General features: G+C 43.4%; 1 protein-coding gene across 2 annotated transcripts in view; it reads left to right on the forward strand.

Moving 5' to 3' along the window:
• Nucleotides 1-2362: 2362 nt before the first annotated feature.
• The window catches only part of gabbr2 (gamma-aminobutyric acid (GABA) B receptor, 2), a 150770-nt gene continuing 139155 nt past the window's right edge, over nucleotides 2363-13977 (forward strand). Inside the window, exon 1 of one of the 2 annotated variants that reach the window (XM_068575080.1) lies at nucleotides 2363-3372. In XM_068575080.1, coding sequence (XP_068431181.1) covers nucleotides 3058-3372 — 315 coding nt within the window. In that variant the 5' untranslated portion in view covers nucleotides 2363-3057. The remainder of the gene's footprint in view (nucleotides 3373-13977) is intronic. The other variant, XM_068575079.1, reaches the window with a different exon arrangement.

Genomic DNA, 13977 nt, shown 5'->3' on the forward strand with positions numbered 1-13977 from the left:
AAGAACCTCCTTTTCAGAGCTCTTCATTGCCAGTTCAAATAGAGTTGACTCCCTTTACGTTGAAGCAAGTTTAATTTGCTGTTGTGACCGTCTCCCAGCCCACACCGTTTGTACTGTACGACATATTGCTAACTCGCTGCTGGCTTGGACATGTTTTGAGCAGGGAGGGATGTTGTCTTGCGCGAAACAAACAGATGGGATGAAAACTTGACCTACTTCTTCATCTGGACCAGTCTGAATAAAAAACAAGGATGACTAAGGAGAGACAAATAGAGCTGTGTGATGAATTTTATTGCATGGATGAATCCAAAGTGCATGAAATACAACTTTTTGTTTTTGATCTGTAGTATTTTGCTCACTGTACTTCTCTTTGCACTCACTTTGATTGTAGCAAACTTTCCTTGCCTCTTTTTCAGTCTGTTATTTCTGTCACATTAGGAACATGACTTCACAGATCAAAATGCGGGTCGAGGCAAAAATCAACGACAAGACCCTTCCCATATTGTGATCCTGAGCAGTTAAAATGTCTTTGGGGATTTGGGGAAATCTTTCATAAAAAGTATGTGCTCAAAGAGAGCAAAAGAGAGAGAGAGAGAGAGAGTGAGAGCGAGAGAGACAGAGAGAAAGACCTAGATACTTCAGAACTCCTCGCTTGCAGTTCTTCTGTGTTGTTTGCATGGAACTGCTTGGCCTTGTGATAAATAAGATGCCAGGAGGGTCAACTATGCCACATCAATCATGACCACTTTATGCTTTAAACCTCTAACTAAGAGTGAGGAAATGGATTGCGTTAGCAGAGGGGGTTGATATCATCTTGTGATTAGGTTTACATAATGCATTTTCAGCAAGCCTGCAGAGTGATTTCATCTGCAAACCTTGAAAGGGTATATTTTAATAGCCCTGCCTGCTCCCACTACCCTACATAGTGATAAAACATTATGGTTGTCAATATTACATTTGAAAATGAAGACCGACATTCTGTGTTGAACTTTGGACCTCGAGTTTATACATCATTTAATATATGGTGTGGGAGATTGACACCTGATATGATCATCAAAAGGCAGCCCTTCTGCCCAGCGCCATGTTTATCCCCATTTGGGCTTCACTTTAGCCTCTTTTTGAATGAACCACCTTGGAGCTGATTGTAGTTGTGCGCGTGATGTATGCATAGGTCAAACTGAATGTGCTTCATGTATATAAAATACAGTTGCAGCGAATGACTTGAAAGGGTTTGGTATTTTTCACACATATGGAGAGCAGTTACCCCCTGGCATCACATTAAGTTTTGCTCCCACGCCTGTTTAACAATGCAACGTATTGTGTTGCAAACTATTGCAATGAATGCCTGTTTTTTTAACCTCTGGGGCCAAAAGAAGAGGTAATTCTTTTTACACAAAGACAATAATACAAATGTGTATAATCTGCCTAGGGGGAGCACAGGGAATGGGCTAATTTACACATGTCAACTGGAGCGGAGGACAAGTTGCGCCGCTGCGCATGGCGCTCCGTGAGCAGCGCAGCACTGAGGACAGCGCAGAGGCCAACAGCTGCCCGTGTTTTCCACACATTTTATGATTTTCATAGGTCAAAGTCAATTGTACACAGCTGCAGGTCTGTATTAACTCCACTTTTACCGTATTAAACTGAACTTTTGCTTGGACCATACCTCGAACAGGACGCCTGGGGATGTCTGAACTTAACTTCACAATCTGCTTGTTGACCCATTTACTTTCACTTCTAGATGGCATTGTTTATTACAGCAATAAATCAAAGCACATGCAAAAATATCCCAATCCCTTCTAGCTTCCTGTCTAATATTGATTCAGACTGTTTATATTATTTATTGGGCCTATAATGGGAATTTTCTTTTCATCCTCGGGTTGAGACGCACACAGCAGCTATGACTTATCATGCTCAAAGGCATCGGCAGGTAGGATGCAGCGGGGACGTCTTCACGGGGAATCAAAGCCGCGCTGTCTGCCTGAACCGTGTCACCACCGCTTATATAACAAGTCACTAAAATATAGCTCTACGAAGTGATTTGTTTCTGTTGTATGACGTGCAGCGCAACGGAGCCACGTTCCACAGCCGTATATATTTTTACTAGCCTGCTCCATGCATGTCTGAAACGTCGTCTGCCTGCTGTAACATAAAAGCTCAGTAAATCACCCTTGGCTGTCAAGCCGCTGATGAGTCTGCTCTGCATAAAGCCCATGCAGCCTTTCCACCAGGCTGTTGTATCCCCCCTTCCCTCCCTCCCTTGTTTCCTCTCCTCCTCCACATTCAGTGCTCCCTCTTGCGCGCACGGTGAGTAGCAGCAGCAGCAGCAGCAGCAGCATCAGCAGCATCAGCAGCATCGGCGGCTTCAGCGCTTCTCTGACGCACCATCGGAGATGAGCATCCCAGTCCCACAGGCTGTCAAGGCAGACTCTCTCGACATCTCCGCCTCGGACCTTTGCAGTCAAGCTTTCAACATCATTCTGTTTGTTTTTAGTCCTTTTTTCCACTATCGCTTCGTTGTCTCGTAATTTGTCATAGTAAGCATTTGGCAGGGAAGCCCACAGCCAGCTATTGGCTTGGAATTTACTTCGGAGGAGATTTTTGTATCCGCAACTGTCAGCGAGAGTGATTAATTTCCGTCGACACTCTTCACCCTGTTTGGGGCATCTTCAGAACATTCTTGTGCTTCTAAGATAAGTGGTTCAGTTTTTATTGTGAAAGAGGGGTTGAAACAGGGCTGTTTTTGACTGGAGATCATTTGGATGACGGACACCGAAAGGCAATAGCTCCCCCTCTGCAGCGCGAATCTCTGCGCCCTTGGAATATTCTCACACAGGCACTGTTACAGAGTAGAAATATTAGTCTCAGTTTGCAGTCATAATCTATACGACGAGTTCTCCCACTGCAGGGGCTGCTGCGGCTTTCGTGTCTCCTCTGTTTTGAAATACGATTTACTTAACGGGCGGGCGTCCAAGCATCCCGGACGAGCTCGAATTTGCGATGCCCAAACAGTGAGGGTTTACGGTGGGATCGCATTTGGTCACCCTGCACGGCAGCATGCCCCCAGCCCGGAGGGACTGCAGCGGCTGGGAGATGTTCCTCCCGACGGGATGCCTGCTCCTCTCTGTTTTGCTATTTCACCCTGCTCTGGCCAAGGTGTGTAACGACCGCACCAAACACGGACAGGACAACAGCTGGTTCGCCAGGGACGGGGAAAACTTGCCCATTATGGTTCTTATGCCCATGAACGAGTCGGCCCTGATGAGCAGCATCAGCCAGGGGATCGAGCCGGCGGTCCAACTGGCCATCCAGCACATACGGGAGTCCAGGAAGTACTCGTTCTCACTCATCACCAAAATCTATGACACCGAGGTAAACATACAGATTAAATCCTTCCACTAAGCTGCTGCTGTTTGGCTCCGACTTGTTTAAAACACTTGTATATATCTTGTGTGTGTGTGTGTGTGTGTGTGTGTGGCGCGCGCGCGCGCGCTCTGCCCCGCAGCGCTCCACACATTGTGCGTCCAAGGGGAACCGCTGGTTCTGTCATGTTTGGTGTACGTGCAGCCTGGTTGTCGATACGCATGTTTTTCATTGCGCGGAAGTCAACTGCTTCCTCGCCCCCCCTAAATGACAACACGTTGTTAATGCCCACATCTTTTCTTCGTCTCTCTCGCTGCTGTCGCTTGTCGTTGATGGTGCATTTTATATGTAACCCGACATCATAAGGCACTGCATCACCCTGGCACTCCAAAAGCACTCTCTCGTGCTCTCCCGCAATCCCGCAATCTCCGGATGACACAGAATGTCAAGGCTGTCTGATGTTACACATGTCATCCCCGTCGTCCTATTGGATGACAATTAAAACGCTGCATTCGGTCTCTTTGTGGCCGCCACTTTATACAATGTGTGTGTGACTGAAGGTGGCTTTGCGCTATCAATATTTTTAGTCACGAATCAGTGTATCTTTTCACAATTCAAAAGGCTGCTTCTCATCGTGCCTGAAGATGGCGGTAATTGGGTGTGCGATTTCTTCAGACTCCTTGCACCCTTGTCAGGAGCTGCTTCTCACTGCGTTCCAGCTCCAAATTAACATCTGTTTATTTTACAATAACATCAATATTAAACCACTCTAGTTTAAGTCCTTGAAGTTTAGTAATCACTCAATCTTTGCATGGTTTTACATTGTAGGTATGTGCTCTATGCCTTGTTTACTCATGTGGCCTTCTAAAATGATTGAGGTGCTTTTGAGGACACAATGCAGTGTCGGAGTTTAAAGCTGCTGCATCAGTTATGCATGATGTTGACAGTTTGACATATCTGTTTAACAATTTAGCAACATTTTAACTATTTTGTAATGCTATAATACTATTGACTTGCTACTGAAATACATTAACTTTATAGAAGAAAAAAAACCTCTATTTATAATTTTTTTATTGTAATCTCCAGTTGATCCAAATCTTTTGGTTTTCCTGTCTAGCACCTATTCAGTCTAGTGTATGTGCACAGGTGTGTCTGTCTGCAAGAGCACACGCATCTATGTTGACAGAGGTAAGCCCTCACAGGCGGCATGCGCTCAGACCATGGGATTAATATGCTCTTATGAGAGTTATGATTTGTTCGCTTTCTACTCCCCGGGAGAGAAAGATGAGCTGCAAGCACGAGGTCGGTGAGCCAGCCTGACATCCGCTCGCTGGTGGGGTTTAATAGCGATGCCAGCCTTCTAATACTGACAATCAATGGGAAGTCATGAGAACAGTTATTTGATGACTTTGTGGTCTGTTACACTGTAGCACTGCCAATCCCATGGTATTTGACATTGTTTTGTTTTATCTGAAAATCCAAGCTCTGATCATGGTTTTGGGAATGTTAAATTTAAGATATTCAACACCTGCACTAAAACCTCCAGTGTTCCCCTCATTTACAAATACAGATACATGCTGAAATAATTAACACTCTTCCATTTTCCTTATTGTGGTAGTGGCAGACACATACATGTGTTAATGTAGATGAATTCTGTTAAAAAGGAACATTGCCAAGTTGTAGCCTGGTAGCTCTGGATTTAATAACTTTTCAGAAGAAAATGCTTTGCCAACAACTCAGAGTATAGTTACAAGCCTCTGGAAATCATCTGGCACATCCTGTCATGGTTAAAGTCAACAATGGACCACTGAGGGCACGGTGAAGTGCAAATGGCAAGATATTACTGCAGCTGTATATTGATATTATATATTTACAGAAAATATTAAAGTCACGACTTTAGCAGGGGAAACATGATTTCAATAACATCTTAAAACTATTATTGTTTGTTCATATCAAGTGAAGCACTCTGAAGTGTTTGTCGTGTCTCGACGCTCAGGACAGAGTTATTGCTGTGTTGTCGGCTGTATTGCTTTTGCAGTCTAACACATGTTTATAGGAGCAGTAATGTGAAGCCGGTGATGGCTGTGCTATTAACAATTTATCATACAGTGTTCATTACCCCTTTATTGACAAATGATCCTTTACTTACATGTGAATAAAAGTCCTGAACACACACACACACACACACATACACATTGACAAGCACACAGCTTCCCTACACACCACATGCTTGGTCAGAAAACAATGCATGCATCAGTGCGTTTGTTGCATCTGGCCAAGTGTGTGTGCCTGTACTGTATGTACACACATGTGTATGTGTATGTGGAGGCACCAGGATTTAGCCTGGCAGATGTAAGTAATCAGTCCCTGAGCAGCGGCTCTTTATCCCTTTATCCCTGTCGGTGGAGTCATGGGTAGACTGAACAGGCCCAGTTCATTCCCTGGTGGTGTGGAACTGGGTGGTGCTGGTGCTGATGAAGAGGATGTGGAGGCACTGGGGGGCTGTCCAACACTAACAGGCCTGAATGCTGAGGCTGTGCTTCTAGAATTGGGTAGCTTGTTCCTGCAGGATTAAAGAAGCCGTTACGAGAAGAGGAGCAGATGTCCTAATAGAGAATGCCTAGAGATCTAATGCAGGCTTGCTGTGGAACCAGTTTGATGCGGCCTAAGCCAGATTCCTAAGATAATGTTTCAACAATAAAGGCATAGCAGGATGAGGAAAATGCTTTGCTTTAAACCCAGGGCATTGCAGGTAGAAAAGAAGCAAGATGGATTATATCAACTGGGAGGCTTAGCGCTGGAGCAGGAGTTGGTCCTCCACCACGAGATGTGTGTGTGGGTTTTAGTGTAACCGAGGAATGATACTGTTACTCTGCAGGCTTAGAGAATCAAAGCTTTGGAGAGGACTGGAAGAGGATGGAAGGGAGACTTTGGGCAGCGGGAGCGTTCTAGGCTAAGCTACGCTAGTTCACCCGGCCGCCTTTTGGATGTGTGACGGAGAGCAGCCACTCAGGGAAAGAGCACTACTTTTACCAGAATAGTTAACAACGTGCCTTGAGTGGTGGCATTCATTTTTGTGTTTTCTTCTGCTATGAACACATCAGACATTAAATACAAACAGTAACCCACCAAATTAGAGAAATCAATAACCATGAATGTGAATGTTTCATACACACTTTTCATTGCTTAAAAGTTTGCTCATACTGTTCGTTTGCACAGTAATAGTCTGTGGTGATTATGTTGTGAAGATCGGTCTGTGAATGCAGTTAATGCTGTTAATGCTGGACTAAGTCACAAAAAACGTTTGAAGATAATGAGATAAAATTGTGAAACAAGCCTGCTGTCGCTTCACAGATTGAACGAAATTGGGGAGAAAAGAGGACGAAGAAAGTCTGAATCCTTTCATTAGGTTTCTTGGAGGCATATGAGACTTATATCATTTCACCTATTAGAGCTGTCACTTCAAGAAAAATCAAGTTTGAACAAATAAGAACGAACATGTATATCATTCATTATTACGACAGATAAAGTAATAATAATAATTATAAAGGCAGCGGAAGTAAGATAATTTCCCTTCATTCAAGCAATTGTTTTGAATATAATTTATTTTGTAAAATTACAGCTCTACCTAAACATCTGCAGTGATCCACCGTCAGTGGTGCAATAGGATATTTTACTTGTATTGACAGAGGTGAAAAGTATCATCTAAAAGGAAACGATAAATTGAATATCAACTCTTGGAATCTTATTTTCTGTAACTACTTAAACAAAATCACAATAGATATTCTACTTTAATTACTGTGTTTGTAACTGTATCATGTTTCTGGCATCCGGAGAAAAGTGAACACATGTATTTCTGTAGGGCAAATCGATACAACCACCAAGACATATTGCCTGCATGTACATTTCACCAGATACAACATGCAGATGGTTATTTATGGCATGAGATTGTCCCTTTATGCAATGCTATGAGCCTCCTGAGTCCATGTGAGCAGCGACCTATGTTCAGAGATACGACACAGACTGCCTCTCTTGCTCTCCTCTGAGCTCTACATGCAACATGTCACATTTGTGCTCATGTTGGCAAGCCTGAAACGACCGTACAGTACACTTGTTCACAGGAGGAGGTGCACCCCCCTAAGTGCAGATAAGGCGTTCTGTCATTTTGTCAGAAGAAGTTAAGTTTTCAGTGAAACAGGTTTTCCATAATGGATGTTCGGGTGCTGCTAAGTACAGGTCTTGAGTCCAAACGAGCTGGTTTAGATTTGAGGAGAATTTGCTCCTGTGTTTATAGTTCATGCCCTTTATTTATTTTACTCATCTTACGGATTCAAATGCTGTAACTCACCCTTGAGCTTTTGTGTAAAACCATCTGACATGGGCCAAATGAAGCAGCGCCTCTGGACATCTTGTATGTCAGGGTCTCATATTCTATGCCACATATTATCTTAATATCTGACATCCATTCAGCACTGAGGTGGTGACCCAGGGGGTCCACACAGATTGCCCGTCACTGCTCCTAGGAGAGGGGAAAAATTCAGGGATTGTAAGGAAAAGCAGCCTGTGACAGCCCGGGTACTCTCGAGGCAGAAAGTGCTGAGTGTGGCTGTATCCACTGACCCGACACAGATAGTGGGGATCAATGTGCAGCCGCCCTTCTCATAGAACGAACAGGATCTCAGGGGAGAATCAGAGAGAGAGGCAAGAGAGAAAGAGCTGTGTAGCGCTATGAGATGGAGATCCCGAAATAGGATTATATCATCTTCTGTGCAGGAAGAGGAAATGGTCAGCCTCTTAATTCATATTGGATCATAATGTGATGCCATTTGTGTTTTCTGTGAGGCTGGGTAGTTTAATGGCCATGTAAAAAAAGAAGCAATTACTGCATGCAATGAGGTATGCATACTATATTAGTAAAAGGCTCCCAAGATCTTGTGTTTGTTGTGTCAATGATAGGATTTTTTAATATTATTCCTTTTTTTTTTTTTTTTTTAGAAAATTCTGATTCAAGCAAAATTTGAGACAGACGGCTACAGTCTAATAAATATATACAAAATTCGTTCCAGCTGTAATTGCTGACCTTTGTCTCAGTCAGACGGCCAGTGGCCTGCAGGGCTCGAGGAAGACGACACAAACGTGAACTTTCCTGATTAAAAGTGTCTCTAATGTGCCCTGAAGCAGGCTTGATGACAGTATGGCACTCAAGCACACACGTAACATGGCACATACATGAATGGAAGTATACACATACTGTATGTTTGTACACACACCACTACACACAGAGCAGTCACAGAGTCACAGCGCACATATGGTCTTGGCGGTTTTCCACTGGCACCCCTGCAGCACGGCCTGAGGTCACAACAATATGGTCATTTGAGCAGTTAGACATGAAATGTTGTTCAGTTCCAATAAGAAACACTTCCTAATCAAATTGCTTTTATTTTTTACAACATCAGTGACTCCATCCATCTTCCCCTGACCGTTGGAAGTAGTCAAAAACGCTAACTCACTAAAAACAATTTTCATCAATCATCTGAAACCTGTGTAACATGACAAAAACAATTGACTTCTCTCTGTATCATGCATTTAAAGCTTTCATTTTCTGATCTCATTCTTTTTCATTTTAGTGTTTTTGTGAATTGAATAAAATGCTCACATTAAAGCAATACAGGGGTAGGATCTGACATAACAAGCTTTTTTGATCCCAGGTGTTTGTCCTAAAGGTAAAAGAAATGCGTCCAGTTTGACTGCTCTTCTCTGGTACAACGCTCCACACTGACCGAGGCCAACATCTTATTGCTAATGTGTTAATAGCACAATGCCTGGTTTTATATAATATTGGTATGCGGGGCACAGAAATTCCAAATGTGAGTTCAAGTGTGACAAAAACAAATTAGCCTTGTGGCCTTCTCCACCTTGCACCTTCCATTTGCCTGGAGTAGATTACAGTATGTTTGACTGAATCTCTTGTTTATGCCAGTATGCTGCTAATTTGATAAAGCAAGAGAGAGGTTTTGGCATTATCTCATGTCTGTGCAGTCACCCTGCAGGGCCCGATGTGCTGACCAAGTCAAGGGCTAATCGCAGGAGAGAGGTAGCGGCTGAATTCAATTTCAAAAGCACCATAGGCAAGTCCCGTCGGTTGCTGGCAAAGCAGTCGAAATGTACGTTTGTGCATGAGTGCTGCTGGAGGTTGAAAAAGAATGGGAAACGGTCTGTGCACCGGATGTGTGTGCAGGGTTGTGAATATCTAAGTGGCTGCTGAATGTGATTCTTGGAGAAGGACCCAAGCACCCCACACTGATATTGCTAAAAGTCAAGCAAATGAACTGGTCTCTACCGCTGAAATAGGAAACCAGAATGCAGTGGCTCAAGTTGTCACTGTCATTACTGCACATCTTTTTTTCTGTCATTATACTTAAATAAATTCTAGCAGTGTACCTAACCTGAAATAATGAATACAGTATCTAAAACCCCACATATGTTTACCCTCAATGTATTGCATTTTTATTACAAACAGGCCACACATATGGTAGGAAAAGCCTGAATGAATTCAATTTATAATCAATTATGTTTTTCAAATTACATTTTCCTTGTCAAATTTTAATCTTCTTTTCTTTGTGCTATCCTATTGTGTTTTCCCAGCAGGGGCTATGATGAGACATCTGTTGGCACACCCCCTCCTCGACTTTTTCTTTCTTTTCTTTTCTCTTCGACTCTACTGTCAACTAGATGCACAATGACTGTAAAAGATGGCGAAACAGGCGTCTTGCTGCCATTTGCATGAAACAAACAGTTTCTCTGATCTCTGATTTACATGGCAGTGGTTATGAGGGAGGGACTCCTACTGTGAATCATCCAGGAAATGGAGGTGGGGTCAAAGACTGGATGAAGAGGTGGGGTTAGCGGAAAATGGAAACTTTAGGAGGACGAGAAAGGGGAGATGGAATGCAGACAAACTGTTGAGAGAAACAACTCAAAAGTTGCGATAGATGAGAGCTGGGACCAGCATGAAAACCTCATCTTTATTCAGTGGTGCTGAACATTCTGAGAAGATGGCTGCTGTCAGTCAGTCAGCCTCTTTGTCTGGCTTGCACCATCTATTAAGCCACCATTGATCTCTAGCCAAGCCATTTGCACAGACAATTAACTCATTGAATGTTTATCCGCTGCAACGACTTAAAAATCCTTCATTCTGACTTACAAATGTAGTGGGAGTTTTAGGATTCTTTCAGTATTTTTATTTTGGTAGGAAGTGATTTGGTAGGAAGTGAATTAGGTCAACACAATCAATCGAATATAAATTTACGATTTTGGCTTCACACAACTAAATTGACGTGATCAATAGCGATATTGACGTTTAAAATGTGTGCTCATAGAGAACTCTTCCCACACTAACAGCCAGTCACCAGCAGGGCGATCGACCTATTTTAACTTTCGGTGGGCATTCACACGCGTGCACTCTGCACCAGCAATTCTTTTTTTTAATGTAAATATTTTGCAGTCCATTCAGAAAGCTGTCCCTCATGTATTAGTCTGTTTACTGAACTCAGATCCAGGAGAATGTGTTTGTGTGCTTATGGTTACCAAGCCCAAGAGAGGTACCCTGCTGTTCCACGTCAGGAGAATTTCCATCACTAGAAGTGTGTGTGTGTGTGTGTGTGTGTGTGTGTGTGTGTGTGGTGTGTGTGTGTGTGTGTGTGTGTGTGTGTGTGTGTGTGTGTGTGTGTGTGTGTGTGTGGGACATAGTGTGAAGATAGAAAGAGGTGGTATGTGTGAGAGGGGGTCAAATTTGTTATATAGCTCCACCTCTAATGTTGTTTGACGTTTCATCTTTAAACGAAGAAGTCCTCTCACATCAGATGACCTTCTTCAAGGATGACTTGCTTTCTGCTCAGTATCGCCTTTGTTAGCCATCATTATACTCGTATCCTCAACATTTTGCCTCCCCCACTTAGTCCATCCCTGTCTGCTCCATTCACTCATCACTCCTCCCCCTGTCTCACACATACACACACACAAGCACGCACACACTCATACACACACTCATACACACACTCATACACACACACACACACACACACACACACACACACACACACACACACACCACACACACACACACACACACACACACACACACACACACACACACACACACACACACACCAAGTCTATATCTTGTGATTTATGTTATGGAGACATGCATTTTCTCCCCAAAAAGAAGGCAAGTCATTACAATGTGACTGTGTAAGAGATTTACGTTGTCACAACATGAGTAATGCACACGCGCACACACTCACACACACTCACAGACACCACATTCACCTCTCCGCCACCCTGTCCCTCTCCCGTGAGTGGACAGAAATGAAAGGATTATCGTGGAAAGGGTGTGCCGTCGTCATTAGAGATTGGACAAGTACTCTGTGCGTGCTCCTGTCTGTTGCCCTCAAGGGGGCCCAGTACACAGCAATAAGCAGAGAGAGTCTGTCCTTGTCAGTCCTGTAATTACATTAAAGCTCATGTAATTCTTGGCCAAAAAACAGTAGCCAAACCCGGTCTGCTTCTTAGAAAGGGATGTGTGTGTGCACGTGAGCACGTGTGTATGGTGTGCATATAGAGAAAGTGACTTTATGTTGACGCTTGCATTAGTTCTCATTGCTGGTGTGTGTGTGTGTGTGTGTGTGTGTGTGTGTGTGTGTGTGTGTGTGTGCGTGTGTGTGTGTGTGTGTGTGCGTGTGTGTGTGTGTGTGTGTGTGTGTGCATGCATGTGCGTGCACTTGGGTGACTGGCAGCATGTAATGTGTATGATTGTGGCATGTGGGCATCCCGTTCCCACGGGTCAACAGCACTTAACACTGGTTCCCAGAGGGCAGTTTGGTTGTTATGGCCACAGCTGGGATCTCGGAGACTGAGGCAGGTGCCACAGAAGAATAATGGCCTTTCTTGCTTCATCTCTATTTTTCTCAATATGACACACACACACCTACACACACACACACACACACACACACACACACACACACACACACACACACACACACACACACACACACACACACACACACAGCCCAAAAGACGTCTAAACAAACATGCATATCCATAATGGCTGGTCAACAGAGGGCACCAGGGTGCTGTGCTTTTAACAAATGTAGACGCTTCCGTTATTACATTAATATAAGAATAGATGGTTAAACACATATTAAAATAATTTTCTCTGCACAAATCATGTAGCTTATTTATACACTTACTTGAATCAATTGCTGCATACATGAATGCACAAAATTCTTCCTTGGTTTTATCCATGTGGTAGTCTCAAAATTTCCAACACACAAAGGAGTAATTGTCACTCTCCAGCAGCCTCACTGGAGGCTCTTTCCCGCAAGGTGAAATGTTCCAGCAGGTCACACAGCAGTGCATCCTGTAATGAAGGCTTTCCCACTGTTTAAACACAATTAAAGGATGCTATTAATCTATCAGACAACAAACTGAAAAGTGAACTGTCAATTTATTCCAGTGTGAGTTCAGAGAAACTTTTCAGTGTAGCAGCTTGACTTTCCTCACCTAATGTAAGTCTTTTGCATCAAAATGAAATTTTGTATTTATTTTTTTAAACAAAAATGATATCCATTAATAAATCTGTAATCTGTAAATTGTACACAATGAAACCAAAGCACACATTTTCACATTTATGGTCTCTACCTTTTGTCTTACACACAAGTTTACTTTTTGGAATATCAAAACATGTCATGTGCTGTTCGTCTGTTGATCTCTAGAAAGAGAGGTTCAACTAAAGGAGCGATTATACAGTTTCAATCACACTGATAAGGAACTTCATGGAGCACCTGTCTGAAGCACAGCCTTCACAGTTATTATTTTACAGAAATAGACTGATTCAATATCTGATGTTTTTGTGCTCTTGTAGCTAAGAGGAAACCAACTGTCAGCTCGAGTTTTGCTTTTCCTGTTCCAGTGTGTGCCATTTATATTTTTGCAATCATCAAACAATGTCATTCTCGGTGTGTTTTTCAGTGTATTTTCCTGCTTTAACTGACTACACACCAAAAGCATTAAGGAGGATTGTCTGAAAGTGTAACTATTGTGATTTGCTGCTGGTAGTAGGCCCCAGCATGCATACATGAGGCTCACTGCAGCTCTCCGCTCCAGCACACTGAGATACACATCAGACCTTTGTCCTTTTGCTGCTCATACTGGCGACCACTTCCCGATCCGTGATTGCTCGGGCCTGCTAGCGGAAAGCAGTTGGTGAGCCCATTGTGTGCCAAGAGCGATAACAACAGACAGTAGAATCACAGATGTAGCCCACACACACACACACACACACACACACACACACACACACACACACACACACACACACACACACACACACACACACACACACACACACACACACACACACACACATACACACATTTCCCCTCCCACACTCCCTAAGTGCCCATACAGTATAGCAGTACACATCTGTTGTGCCAGGCAATCATGCCACATGCGATCACAAAAGTCTGCACACTGATGATAGGAGATCATTTTCAACCAAGCTCTATCTGCCGTGGCTCAGTCCTAATCTTTCTGCATGTGTGTATGCCTTTG

This window comes from Clinocottus analis, unplaced genomic scaffold, assembly GCF_023055335.1.
Source record: "Clinocottus analis isolate CAN_PGR_092001 unplaced genomic scaffold, fCliAna1.0.p SCAF_14, whole genome shotgun sequence".
NCBI classification, from domain to species: domain Eukaryota; kingdom Metazoa; phylum Chordata; class Actinopteri; order Perciformes; family Cottidae; genus Clinocottus; species Clinocottus analis.